This window comes from Rissa tridactyla, chromosome 2 (genome assembly GCF_028500815.1).
Source record: "Rissa tridactyla isolate bRisTri1 chromosome 2, bRisTri1.patW.cur.20221130, whole genome shotgun sequence".
Lineage (NCBI taxonomy): Eukaryota > Metazoa > Chordata > Aves > Charadriiformes > Laridae > Rissa > Rissa tridactyla.
Window position 1 is genome coordinate 147,459,814 of NC_071467.1, and position 14,607 is coordinate 147,474,420.

General features: G+C 35.2%; 1 protein-coding gene across 7 annotated transcripts in view; it reads left to right on the plus strand.

Annotated features, from left to right (window-relative positions):
* The window catches only part of MLLT10 (MLLT10 histone lysine methyltransferase DOT1L cofactor), a 146,995-nt gene that overhangs the window by 34,551 nt on the left and 97,837 nt on the right, over positions 1–14,607 (plus strand). For 6 of the 7 annotated variants that reach the window (XM_054190448.1, XM_054190447.1, XM_054190445.1 and 3 more), the window contains one exon: positions 10,781–10,890. The exons of the other annotated variant lie outside the window; for it this stretch is intronic. In XM_054190448.1, the coding sequence (XP_054046423.1) occupies positions 10,781–10,890 (110 nt within the window). The remainder of the gene's footprint in view (positions 1–10,780; positions 10,891–14,607) is intronic. 7 annotated transcript variants of the gene reach the window in all.

Below are 14,607 nucleotides of genomic sequence, written 5' to 3' on the forward strand. Positions count from 1 at the left end.
CTACAACTACCTGAAAGGAGGTTGTAGAGAGGTGGGTGTTGGCCTCTTCTCCCAGGTGAAAAATGACAGGACCAGAGGAAATGGTCTGAAGCTGCGTCAGGGGAGGTTTAGATTAGATATTAGGAAGAACTACTTTACTGAAAGAGTGGTCAGGCACTGGAACAGCCTGCCCAGGGAGGTGGTTGAGTCACCATCCCTAGAGGTATTTAAGAAACGTGTAGATTTGGCACTTCAGGGCATGGTCTAGTGGCAGATATTGTAGGTTGTTTTTTTTTTTGTTTTGTGGAGTTTTTTTTTTTGTGTGTGTGTATCATTGGACTCAATGATCTCAAAGGTCCTTTCCAACCGTGAAGATCCTATGATTCTATATCTATGGCAAATATGGAATTACAGTTTTCAGTGATACTATAAATACAGCATTCTTGGACCAGTACTGTCACGGATCTTATACACAACTTGAAAGTGCCAGTTTGAGATAGTAAGAGGAGAGGATCATGTTGTGGAGGCCAAACAACATTTGCCCTGCTCTCTTTATCAGTATGAACTAGATTATTGGGGAAGTTCTTGTACGCCTTCTCACAGTACTTTCCCAACCTATAAGTATTTACACTTTGGAACTTTTTGAACCAGAGATGGTATTTTTGTGTTTAATGGAAGACGAGTCTATCACACTATTGATGTGTCCACCTCTGTATAAAGGTTTAGTGTCCATAATGTTGTGTGGCAAGGCATTTTGCAGTTGATCGATACAATGTGTTATGATGTGCCGCTGCTTTGTTTTGAACGTGTTACCTCACGATTTTATTTGATGGCACTTGCTAAGTGATAGCGAGTGACAAAAAGCAGGTATTAAATGTTCACCTTTTCAACACCTCTTCTGGCTTTGTAGACCTCTGTCATATTCTTCTTTTTCTCCTTTTCAGGGTGAAGGAGCCCAGACTGATTGGGCATTCCTTGTACAGAAAACTGACCATCCCCTTTCCCCTTCTCTATATGTCTTCCAAGTGATACTTAATCCTTAATCTACTGTACATGATGCCATGGAATCTCTAGACTGAAAAACGATTACAGAGTGGTTTAGTGTTACCTAGCACAGACTACTAATGTAATTATTGGTAGCTATTTTTTTGGTAGAAATTTTTCTCATTAGTTGCAGAATATTTTCTATATTCATACTACCTCGAAACTAGGACAGATACTGAAATTGTAATGAAAGTACTGAGTCTAGCGAGGCTTTTTCCTGGAGGTTGCTCTTAAAATTGAGTGCACTGTTTTCTGCATGAAAACAGAAGATACGGATAATTTACGTTTTTGAGGCATTAACTATTTTTGCAGCCATAGTTAACTCTTCAGTATTTGGGTTATTGGAGGTGAAGTGGGCTAAGGGAAGTTCAGTTATCCTAGATAATAGCGATGGTACTAGCCTAGTGGTTTCTAGACAGTGTTGTGGAAACACTCCTCTCAGTGTTCGGAACTCATACAGATGGTTCTGTACCAAGCAGCTATTGTGTCTGGATCTGGAAGGACTAAAGAGTCCGTGTGAAGACCCAAGTGGAAATGGAAATGGCATTTTTAGTTGCTCGTAACCTTTTTTGGTACACTGGAGAGTACACAGATGCCTGCCTGTTGGCTTGGTTATGGTGGCTGCTGTCACGGTAATCAGAACTTGTAGTGAGCCCAAAGAGATAATTGTGTCTGGATTTGAGTGAAATGGATTTGAGTCTGCTTCAGCACACCTCCTGTGCTTTCCATTGTTGGAGACCTGAACTGACCCTGAACAGAAGCAGCTAAGGTGTGGTTGCACATGTTTGTTCAGTCTTTTCACACTGTGTGAAAATGGTCATTCTGCTCCTGCACTTGCACAGATCTTGGAAACAATACAGTTGCATTTCGCAGAGTGTACTAATATCCATGGTGGGGCTTATCTGCCAGTGGGTTATCCGTGCTAAGGATTATTAAGAGTTGACTGTATTTAGTTGCACATTTGATTTAGTTAGTTTGTTAACAGTAGTGGGACATTGCATGGTTATGATCAGGGTGACTATCAGAAATTTTAGGAATAAGCTTTTAATACATTTTAATATTTTGGCTGCCTGATATCTGTGACTGTCTTAAAGCTGTGGTTAAGTTTGTGAGCAAAATGTAGTCTTCCCTATATGTAGACTTTGCATAATTTGTTTTTGCATAAACATCAGAACTTCTTCAGTGTTCAGAGATGTCAGTTCTGTAAATTCAATTAGGTTATTTATTGGGCTTTTATTTAGTTAGTTATTGATTGATTGATACTAAAAGTAGAAAAGTAGGATTGAGACGAAAATGGAACTTTTTACTTTGACTATATTTATTGACAGAATTCCTTGTTAAATTTGATATTTGTGTTCATTTGGGGGCACCATTATGGTTTTAAACACATGACTGAATATAAGAGTTTTTTAAAATACAAAAAACTGATATGTGTGCGGGTTGCTTATTGATTTGCTGTCTTATGTGTAAGAAGGCTATTGAACAAGAAATTAACTTTTCTTTAGCTTTGTACTCTGTGTATTAGTAGTTGGAGAAAACATAAATACATTTTTTTAAAAAACAGAAAAGCAGTAAGTGAGCATTTGTTTGAAGATACTTGAGAACTGTAGGCTGTTTGTCAGTTTTGGGCCTTTTCAATTCAGTAGTGTTTCCTTAACTGTTGCAGTAATTTCCTTTGTGATTTTGACACTCAGTGAGGAGGAAATAAAATCATGACCATTTGAATTGATTATAGCTTTTTGAATCCCAATTCATAGAATCATAGAGTCATAGGGTTGGAAGGGACCTCTGGAAATCATCTAGTCCAACCCCCCTGCCAGAGCAGGGTCACCTAGAGCGGGTTGCACAGGAACGCGTCCAGGCGGGTTTTGAATGTCTCCAGAGTTAGAGAATTCTTTTATATTGTCATAATACTGAATATGTGGTCTGTTTTTTAAACAAATTGTTCAGTTGTATCTAATATTGTGCGTCTCCTGTTTTAATAGTTTTCTTACAGTCATCTTTGTCCACAATTTTCTGTAAGCCTAAAGGGCTTGATTTTGCTGTACAAGTTGTTACTTTGAAATCTGATTCCACTGGATGATGATCAGGAATGCTGTGTAACAGCATTCTTTGTGTGACTTTTCACCAAGAATTCTTTCATGCAGCTGCTTGGGAAAAGGCCAGCTAACAATGCGGTGGTTTTATGTCATCGTCCAGTCCCTCTTCCCATCCCCTGGGTTAGAGTCGGGATCTCCCAAGTCTATAAAAAAATTGTATACTAGGTTTTCGTATTGCTGTTGTTATTAGAGTCAGCAGCTCTCACCGTCAGGTTTACTATTCTGATGAGTTTTCTTGGTGTTAATGTCTAAGAATGTGGATGGCATAATGTCATATGTACACATTCAGGTGTATGCATTTTCCAAGAAGTGCTTACCTACAAATGTTCTGGTCCTTTTGTGCAGATTTGCAGGAGTTTATATGTATGTGGTGTGGTTGTTTTTTTTTTTTTTTTTTACTGGTAAAGACAGTTAAATTGATAAACAATTTAAAATATTTTTTGAATATAAATGTACATATTTTACCCTATAATCTATATTGTATATTTATTATTTATATTGCTGGTAATCATAATGTATAAATAGGAAAAATTTTTTTAGAGCTTCAGATAAATATTAATGACATTTCCTCCTTTTGTTGTATGAAAAGATTTCTTGAGGGAAGGAGAAGAGACTCATTAATACCATAGCATGACAGATAAAATTATTAAAGCTATTAGCTTATTTAGTGGACCAGTGGAATATAATCCGTATCTCTTTCAAAAACAAACTATTTGTTGTGCTGCTGAATAATGACCCAAAGTTAATTTTTCTTATGTACCAATTCTTTTAGTTTAGGAAAAAATTTTGATAAATGGAGAGTATGGTGAAATTCCATAGTGGGACTCCATAGAGTGAAGCCTTTTCTTCATAGGCAAGCAGTGTGTGTATATATATTTTTTTTTTTTTTTTTTTTAATAGATAATCGTCCTTTCATTCTGTGTAACAGTGCTAAAGTTGACTACCAACCACAGTGGTGAGATCTCTAGCACTTAGTGCAAGCACCTTCTTTTTACCCAACTTTGACAAGAGTGGATCAAACAATATAGTGAACAATACTGTATTAACTATAGCAAACTCTAAAACTGTATTTACTAGGGTAAGGAAAACACAGTAACTTAAGCTGACAGATTTCTTTTCTGCAAGTTTTATTGTCTTTACAGGAAACAAAGATCAGGGTCAAAACAAAAGTGTATGGAATGCCTTAGCGAAGACACACTTAGCTAAAGATCTAAAATAATACTTAATCTTACCCTCTTGCAAATAGTACATCTTTTCTGGATTCACCTTGCAGAGTGGGACAGCTGTGTCTTGAGGTCAGTCAGCAGATCTGATAGTTGTGGAAACTGAGGGTGCAGTGTCATGTAATCTAGGACAGCTGTTGACCTCTGCTGAAAGGAGTGGACTGTGGTTTACCCATGACCGGCTGTTTCTTCACTTGTGGTTTTGTGTCCGGCAATCATACGACCTCAGTACGGATTGCATCAATTTATTTACTGATCTTATTGGAGGGTAAACTTTTGTTTTCTGCCAAGTTTAGTAGTTATGTGAATAAAATTTTATCTGCCCTGCTACATGGCAAGCTTATACTACAGGGAGAGAAGGCAGGGATGTACAGTTGAAAGTGAAGAGTGAAAGCCCACAGTTGAACTGGATTGAGGAGTATCTTTAAATTACAACCTGGAGCAACCCTAATTAGAAACTAACATTTCAACACTGAAAAGTTTTTCCATGCTAGAAGAATACATGCACTTGGTTTAGGAGTGAACTGCAGTTACAAATAAACCAAAAATTCCTTAGTGAGATATAATAGGCTCTTCAAGAATTTACACTGAATGCATAAACAAATTTTACCCTGGAATTGGTGCATGGTTGGGAGTTTGTGATGACATCCTAGAGCTCTCTTGTGGCACCAGACTGGCGCTACGTTCTGGATCTCGATGTGACTTCGTGATTCAGGCCTCTACAGCCTGTTTCTGCTTTGCAGCACAGCTTTGACATTGATTGTGGGACTTAGCCCTAGTGTAGTGCCTACTCTGTTTCTGTTAGTTTACAAGTTATAGGTGAGCTTGTCTTAATTTGTATGGTGGCATGGGTTATAAGTCTTATGCTGTTATTTTATTGTGAAGGAAAAGATTATAAAAGCAAGGCTTCAAAATTTGCATTGGAAGATGATTTAAAAGTACTGTGGATTTATTTACAGTGAAAGTGCTTGTGAATCAAGTTTTGATCACTTAAACAGTAGTTGTAAAGGCAAAAATTGTTAGATGGATATAATACTGTGTATTATTTATTTTCCTGGATTTTCTTTGTTAATTTTAGATCACTTTGTTAGAATTTGCTTCTAGTTGTAGAGTTCTTTGTTGGCAACAGTCTTTTGCTGCTGATGAAATTGTTCTTTGTTGCATTGGAATAACAGATCAACTGTTTCTTTTCAGTTAGTGTTCTGGAGCCTGAAATTTGTTACTCTAAATGTTAATGAATAATGTATATTCAAATTATGCCTGCTAAGTATGTACTGATAGGTTTTCACTGAGTTAAAAATTAGCTAGGCACCTGAAATAAAAATATCAGGAAAATATTGGTAAAATTTGGATAGATTCTGTGCTGGTAATTAAACATTTTGCATGCCAGAACAGGATATAAAATTTGGCAAAAATCGGTAACGTGTCTTTCTGAGGGATAAATCAAAATAAAAAAGAACTCAAGTGAAAAGCAGGAAGTTTCATAAGACTTATTTAAACTTTGAAGGCTTTTCAGCATGAATTTCCAATTTCTGATATTGAAGAAAACTGTTTTCATTATAATCGCTATCAAAGTAGATCTTGGAGTTGGTTTATTTGTGGTTTTGATGTTTTAATGTTGGTTGAAGAAGTTTCCTAAGATCTCTTCAAAGGAAAGTGTCTTAGCTATACTTGTGTGATGTTATCTTAGAAAGCACAGTCGTTTGTGTTTTTTTTTTTTTCTTTTCAAAGGTAAGCAGCATTTCCCAAAGTTATTTGACTTGAAAGCACAGTCGAAGTAAATATTCTTAATTTTCGTTTGGCTGTCACCATTAAGTTGTTTCTAATAAGTAATAACCAAAAACTGACAACATTTTACAATTTCTGGATGGAGGCGTTGATTATTGTAGAATATTGGATTGTTTAAAGCAAAAGAGGCAGTGAATCTGCCAGCCCACGGTAGCCTGCTGTGTATTTTTTTTCCAGCAGTTTCAGAGAAAGCAGTTCTTATAAGAATGTGCAGAAACACAAAAATCAGGCTGATTTAAATCCCTATATACATGTATTTATTTTAAAATAAGCAAGCCAGGCATTATCATATAGTAAAAATACTATTATTGAGAAAGCACATATTTAAAATGTACACCTTCTCAAAGATTGAGAAACAGTAAGTCAAATAAGGGGGGTAGTGGGGGAGAGGGAAAGAAAATCCTGAGGATAAGGAAAATTTTAACAACATTTTGCAAGATGCCAGTACCTGCATTTACAAAAACATTTGTGACTGCCACCCTCCCTGCCTCCAGTTAAAGTTGTCCTGAAAAGGAGATGAAAGTAAATTGAGTATAAGCAATTCAGTGACAGTAGTAAGAGTTTGTTGGCAATTACTGTAAATTTTATAAGTAAAATTAAAATGAGTAATAAATCTGTGGCCGGTTGTTTGGATGCAAACCACGCACAATCAAAGTGACTGGAAGCTTATAATTCATTTAAATAGTAGAGGATGTGATCTATGCAGATGATTTTAAAAAACTCATTTGGAACAAAAGTGATCTGAAAAATGGCATGAGTTCCTGGATGAGTTTGGACAACAATTAAGAAAAGTCAGAGTATTATGTTGTTATTTCTGCGTGGTGTTTTGAATGAAGAGGAATGACGTTAAAATAATTTCAGTTCCAACAGAAACTAGTGAGTATGTTTTAAATGTTATTGAATGTGTGGAACAGTGCAGCTGGAGATTTTTTAAAAATTCTAAAACATGGGTATACAACATTATTTTTTCACACATAAACATTAGAAAACCTCAAAAGGACTGGATTTAATGATGTTTTTTTGGGGGGTAAAAAGATAAAGATGAATATTTACTGATGAAGTAGATAGTTGATCAAGGATAATGTGATTTGAATAAGAAGTTTATGGTGCAGTCTTTATAGCTTAGATGGAGTTAATTAAAATATATATATTTTAATGTAGTCTTAAATATCATAAATCCTTTTAGTTGATAAGAGAAGCAAGCATTTGTGTGTACAGTTTGGATGGGTGTTGCTTTAGGATGTTGTATTCTACCTGCAGACAAAGTAGACAGTTGTCATCCGGTCAGAAGCAGCAGACAGAAGCACTCAACTCTGAACCTGGCAATAGGTACTTTATTCTGTTGGGATTCTGAGTGCTGGGCTCTGCCTGAGAGTAGTTGTCGAAAAGAGGAGGAAGTGGCAGCGGAGGATGAGGGAGGCATTTCTTCACTGTGTTGTATGGTCAAGAGCCCTCTCAATTGCAGAAAACATTAAAAGTAAAGTCTGCTTGTACGTTAGAAGCTTGTTCTTCTATCAGTGAGACAGCAGAGAGCTATCACACTTTGTTTGGCTGTAGGTGTCCTTACTTCCATGCTTACTCTTTGTAGCAACAGTGACTAGTCTTTTGACGCTTAGGAAAAAGGTGATGTTTGTTTGCTTCCTTTTCTCTTTTCTTCCGCTACTATATGGTCCTTATATGGTGAAACTGAATCTTCTTGACCTCCCATAAGTTGACAAGTTTGGTGGAGGAGTCTACAATCCTTGAGTTCTTCAAGTGTAGAGATTCCACAGCAAGTTTAGGCAACCAGTTCTTAACCACACTTGTTATGGAAAAATGTCTTCCTTACTCTTTCTTCAGGGAGAGCTGCTGAACCCCTGCCTCTTTTAGTTCTTCCAGATGAGCTAGGTGTTTCTCTCTGACAATTTTATATTTCTTCACAGCTCAAACTTTGGACAAAAGAACATTTAAGCATTTGTTCAGGGGCTCTGAGTCCTAGTGGGAGCTGGCACTGGGCTTAGGCTTCTTTTATGATGTAGGCATTTGAGGCTGGTAACAAAAGAGTTCTGCAACCTCCCCTGTGGTTAAATTATTATTGGACAGGTTGTGATTTTTCAGCAAGGTCAGATTATCTGGGATCTAAAGATGCCAGATGGAAACCAATGGAAGAGGTCCCTTGTCCTCAGTTCTCTGGGTGCTTATTGACCCCTTGTTCAAAAAGTGTATTAGTGCTTTGGTACTTCATTTGTTTCATTATGTAGATACTGGTTTTGTTTTCATGAAAGATGAAAGTGTGTATTGCCCATGGCTATCTTGGATGTGAGCTCTATATTTTGGAAATCAGAACTTATTAAGCTTGTAGGTTTCTGGATATAGTATTTAATTCTTTTATTATGGTGATGGAGTAGTTTTCAGTTAAAGTTGTTTCTGAAACTGTTTTCTTGTAGTGAAAATTCTTTACTTACCTAAATTTCAGTTGGCTTAGTAAGTGATTTTTTTTTTAACATCTCTGGTACAGTTTGTGTATTTACAGAATAATTTTTCATTATAAGTAAATGTAACTGGAGTACAGGCTTAATTACATCTGAAGTAAAAGCTTTAGCCATCTGTTTATGTGTAACTAACTGAAGAAGGATTTTTTCAAAATTTCAGTGTAACTTTTCCACTGGTTTAATGGCTTTACCAGATGAATGGTGTTTCTATTTGAATTAATTTTTGAGAGGAATTTTAAAGATAAATATTCACCATTAACATTATGTTAACGTTTATTTATCTGTCTTTAGTAAGGTGACTCTGGCTTAGGGTAGTTTGCAAGTCATAGGAAAGTCCTTATAAACACTTATTTCCTGAAGATACTTCAAGTAGAGGAGAGAACAAAAAAAGATTGTGTTTTTTATAGTTTTTTTCAGTCTGTTTGTTAACGATGATTTTAAAATGGTCTGTTGGAACTGTTTTTAAAAGCAGCTCAAGTTGGTAGTTTATACTTTCTTTTCCTTACTCTTTTATTAGCCTCATGCTTTTTCTGTGTGGAATAATACTACAAACTATTTGTGAATAAAATGATGAAGCAGCACAGATACTGTATGTAGTTGCAGATTAAATACTAGAATGATATGTGTTATGTTGACTGTGAATGTTGACTATAACAGTTGTATAGAAAATGAAAAGCGCGCACAAATTATAACTATCAATTTAGCAAATCGGGAGGGGGGACACCAATTGGTTGGAAGCAACTGGAAAAGATTTGTACTTTAAGAAATGAATAAAAAGCACGTATGCAGTTCCAGATACTAAATGCTTACTACTGTAAGTACAACTTTATATTTAGCTCAGTTTAATAGTCAAAATATAGCTGAGTGAAGAAATTAAGAACCTTTAGATTTAGTAGAGTAGTTAAAAAGAGAAAATCCAAATGGAAACAAAACTCAAAAAGGTCTGCAGTGAGGCAGTATGGTGGATTTTGTGTTTTTTGTTGGTTTGTTTTTTTTCCTCCATTATAGGAGGCATTTGCACAATGATAATTTACTTTGTTTACCTAATGTAATAATCTGCTAGGTTATCTAATTATGTAAAACTGTTATTTTGTGTCCTGAATTTTTACATACAAGTAAACCTAGGTAGGAGGAAAGCACAATCATTTTTAAGGTGTACTGAAGATCTTGTGACAAAAGAGTTCAGTTTGCCTGTTGGGGAAGAACAGAATTCATGCTAAATGATTCGCCACAGCAATTTCACTTTCAGATGAGGTAGCTCTGTACTATGTGATATTAATCTTGTAATCCTATTATTAGTGTCAGTATATTAATATGCTGTGTTAGGTATATAGCAGTTTCTGCTAAATTTACAGTTATGGCAAACTGTCCTCCACCGAAACAAACCGACATCTCTCAGGGTCTTAGTATTGAAAAAAGGCCCAAAATTAGTAGGTATCTTTCTGAATTGGTGTTTTCCCCTGCCCCCATCCAACCAAATGTCAGATGATTAGGAATGCTTACTTCTTGAAATGTTGTTAAAGCATAATATGGTAAGTTACTAAGCATTTATCAGTGACCCCAAGTTAATGAGTTTGAACAGGACTGGATATAGGAATTGATATTCAGATGAAAAATAAGTTGGCTATACCTGTAAAGAAGTAAAAGAAGTGATTTGATAGAGAGGATGCGGGTGTGTTGGAATGTCTTTCTATAGAAAGAAAATAGGAGTCTAGTCAAATTAGAATGACTTTGCTTAAATAAAAAGTATACACAGAAGTCTTATGTGATGGGAATGCTTGCATGATTACTAGTTTGTTCAGATGGTATTTCCCTGTTGCAGGATTTTGCGTAGCTTTTACGTGATGACTATGTTAATCCAAGAAATTTAAAGAAAGAACCCATTTTTCCATTTGTGTGTCACCGTTTGTGTATATCACTAGCATTTGGGTTTCATGGAATATTATTTGTATGAATTCTCTACTGAATAAACTTAAAAATCTATTACAGCTCATCTAAACTTTGGATAATACAAAATGAAATGTAAACATGACTTAAGTAACATGTCTGTAATATTCTAAGCAGTTAAAATAGTCTATGGATAAAAGTGTTGTAAAAGGTTTTTTGTACTATAATTGAAATGTCCTTTGAGCTTCTAGAAAACATTAAAATTAAATGCAATTGTAACTTTTTGTAGGTTGGGCTCATGTGGTTTGTGCTCTGTACATTCCCGAGGTGCAGTTTGCAAATGTTTCTACAATGGAACCTATCGTGTTGCAGTCTGTTCCTCATGATCGTTATAATAAGGTATAATTATATGTCTTTTTATCTATATCTAATGTATTTATTTTAAAACTTGTGAGCTTTGCTAATCTAAAACTATACTTCTTAGAATGCACTGTATATAAAATTCATAAAAGTATGCAGTAATGCTGTATGTTTTCTGCTATGACTTTATGATAAATTCAAGAATTAAGAAAGCTATATTATTAAATTAAGCTGTAAGGTTATCTGCCATGTCTCATTATTCTTTTACAGATTAGGGACTGTTTTTTTAATTAAAAATATCATGATCTTTGAATAACAGTTTATTTTGAAAGGAATGTGAAATATTTCCCATAGGTTAAAATATTATTACAGCTTATTTGAAATGTTATTATTAATTACTGCTAAGTCCTACTGTTTTAAGTATTGATATGAACATAAACATGTTCATAAACATTTCTTTTAGGAAGAAAAGCTATGCTAATATATTAAGGCAAAAGCTTGCAGACTTTTGCCTTTGTAAACAGTATTCACTTTAGTGGGATTTTTTGCTTATAGAAGAACTGCTTCTAAATAAGTGTGAGATGGAATATTTTATAAAGTGTGGTGAGACTTTATTAAAAAAAGGGCAAAAAAAATCAAAGCAATGTAATAGTAACTTATTAATGTTCTATATTGATAGTTACATTTTTCTGCATGTTTCACTTCTGCTACCTCTTTCTCACTAGGCTTAACTATATCATCCTTTGTATTTTTCCTTCTGTAGGCAGAAAACTGTCTGAATTTCTGATTAGTTTTACTGCATATTTTTCCTGTGTCTTTTTAGCTCTAATTTCTTTCTTTTACTTTATTAAAAGGATGGTTTGTGGACACTGGGGTAAAAGAGGAATAGACTGTGTTATAAGAGAAAGAAAAAACAGACATGCATCACCTCTTGTGTTCTTCCTACAGGGAAACCAGTCCTGTTCATGTTGTCTTTGTGACCTTTAATTTTTGTTTTTTCCGCTCAGTTTACATCTCTGATTTATGCGCTTCCCCCCTTGCTGTTTCACTGTCCTTTTTTCATACTTTGGTCTTTTACCTTGCCTACTTCAGATTCTTATGATTGCTGTCAGCATGTCTTGCCCATCTTATTTACCAGCGTATCCAAAGAGTCAGGAGTCAAACTCTAGATTCTTCTCATGCTTTCTCATTACATATTAACTCAGCTTCTCACTATTGGCTTCCTTCTACATTGGCAAGAACATGCAACAGTGAGGTTAAGTGCAGAACTAATAAAACTTTTGTGCTTGGACACAAAGCAGTACAGATTTGCTGTAGTGGATGAGTTTATTCTCTCTCTCCCCAACTCTGGGCCAAGACCACATCTGTTTTCTCATTTTTCCTTGAGTAGTAGTCATAATGGGGTTTTCTTGGTAGTGGTTCTTCCCTAATGTACTTCAAAAATATGTGGAACACTTTGGATTTTGTTTTATCTTGCACCATTTCCATTGATGGTAATTGATATTGCGTGAGTAAATCCTTGTAACTTCAAAAAATGTATGCTGTGTCTTTTAATATTATGTGTTCACAAAGTCCATTGTTAGTTTCTGTCTTTAGTCTTGAATTCCTTTTTGTTACAACTAAAGTTGCTTCTTTCCTGAACTGTTTTTCTTCCAAATATATGATGTATAGTTGGTTTTTACAGCTAAAATTCATATTTGAAATTTGTTGGTCTGTAGTTACCATGATTTTTTTTGCTTGCTAGATAATTACTAGAGCCATACAGATCATGAGATGGGAGTTCCTGATGTTGTCTAGCTCTTAGTTTTCTTCTTTTTTGATGGGTGTTCTGATTTGGGCCTATTTTCCATGTTAACAGTCAGCCTAAAACTACTTTCATACAGGCTACTACAGTATATTGTAAAATATAATAAAAACTATATCAGAAATTTCAGTGTTTAGGGTCACACCCCTAGCCTGCAAATTGTTGGGGTTTTTTTCTCTCTTTTTACAGAACTCTGCTTTTGCTGTCTTTATTTGGTCTATTTGGTTCAGGGAGATAGTGGTTGTGGATTTCAGGGGAATCAAAGAAATGCCTGTAGTGCCGTTGCTGCAGCAAACCTCCTGAAACCAATCTAACTTCATGCCAACAGCAGGCTAATTGTAACAGCACAGAATTTAAGAGGCAATCACTGACAGGAGACTCTTCCCATCTTTTTTGATAAATCTGTAGCCAGTGCTGAGTTTGGTACTGCTGTGGCTGAACTGTCACCAGTTCCAGAGTAGGCTAGTTTTGAGGAATACCCCCAAAATCAATACAGCTGCTAATTCCTTTGTCAGGTAGCCTGCAATAATTTCACCCCCTGCCTCGCTTGCTATTCAATGTAAATTGGGTTTATTTAAATGATACATTTTTTTAGATCAGAAACTTTGTAAAGCATTTAACTCTGACTTTATCAATTTGGGAGGAAATGGGAAAGAAATGTTTTTTTGAGAAGTAGACTCAGCAAAGAGTTCTTAAAACATTTGTTGCACATTGTGAACAAATGTAAACATGTAATTAGAAAAAAAATGACTTTTTAGAGGGGTTTAGTGTTAATTTCGTTCTGTCTGTCAACTCATGTTGGAATAGGATGATTTTGAGAAAGGTTTTGTTTCCTATGAAGTCCTAAATAATTCTGTGTGTGCGGCTGGATACATATAGAATGATAACATATGGAATTGGGGGAAAATAATAGACCAATGAAAATTACCATAAGGGAAAATTTATTCTGTAGTCTTTCAAATGAAGACAAACATCATTAGAGTTTTGCCAGGAGTTAGTAGTTAATTTACACATTTTTTTTTTATGCACTAGTTTCTTTATTGAATACTGCAAAATACACAGTATTACAAAGTACAGTAATCTTAAACGCAAGAAGAAACACAGCAGACGCCAAAGCATGAGGCTTGTCAATGTAAAGACATTTGGCTGCTGTTGCCCTGAAGTTTACCTGCTTCTGGGATAAAAACCATCATGTTACAGAATTAATCCACTGAATGACTTGAATAGTGGGTTAACTAACAGGAAAGCTCTTCTTACACAGTTGCTTCCAAAAAGAAATGGACTAGTAGTTGCTCTCCTATTTAGTAGATGATTGTTATTCCTTGTATAGTTACGGATGGATAGTATCTATTTATTTTATGTTAGCTTTATTAGTCTCTTTCAGGTTTATTTGAAAGTATGTGGTAATTGAATATAATTACTGCTTTTAGGAATCTCTTTTAAGAGGTGATTAAAAAATAAGTGCATTTGGAGTTTCTTGATCTGCCTAGTAGTAAAGACAGCTGTTAGACTTTTATTTCAGTACTTGCTGCAGCAATGAAAAATTTCTTTGATTCTGCAAGCAGGGAATGCTGTTGCATAGTTGTTACAAGTAGAGTAAAGTATTTCTGAAATTACTTTCTGTTTTATAAGGTTTTTCTTGCCTCATCTTCCCTTCTGTCTTTGCTTTTGCAAAGAAAGTTTATGTTTTGAAGCTTTAAGGAAAAATATTGTCAGAAACATAAAGACAGTTTTGCAAAATGTATATTTTGCTATTAAAAAAACTAAGATATTTGTGTGTTTTGACTAAAATTTCCTTCCTGAGTCAAAAGCTTTGTGTAATGTTTTGCTTTTTTTCCAATGACTTTGGGAGAAGTCTAAGTACTCTCTTCTCTTGAAAGCTCTGAAGAGCAGCGCTGCTGTGGGTGATGAGACACAGAGTTCTACACGTCCACATGCGAGAGGTTTCAGAG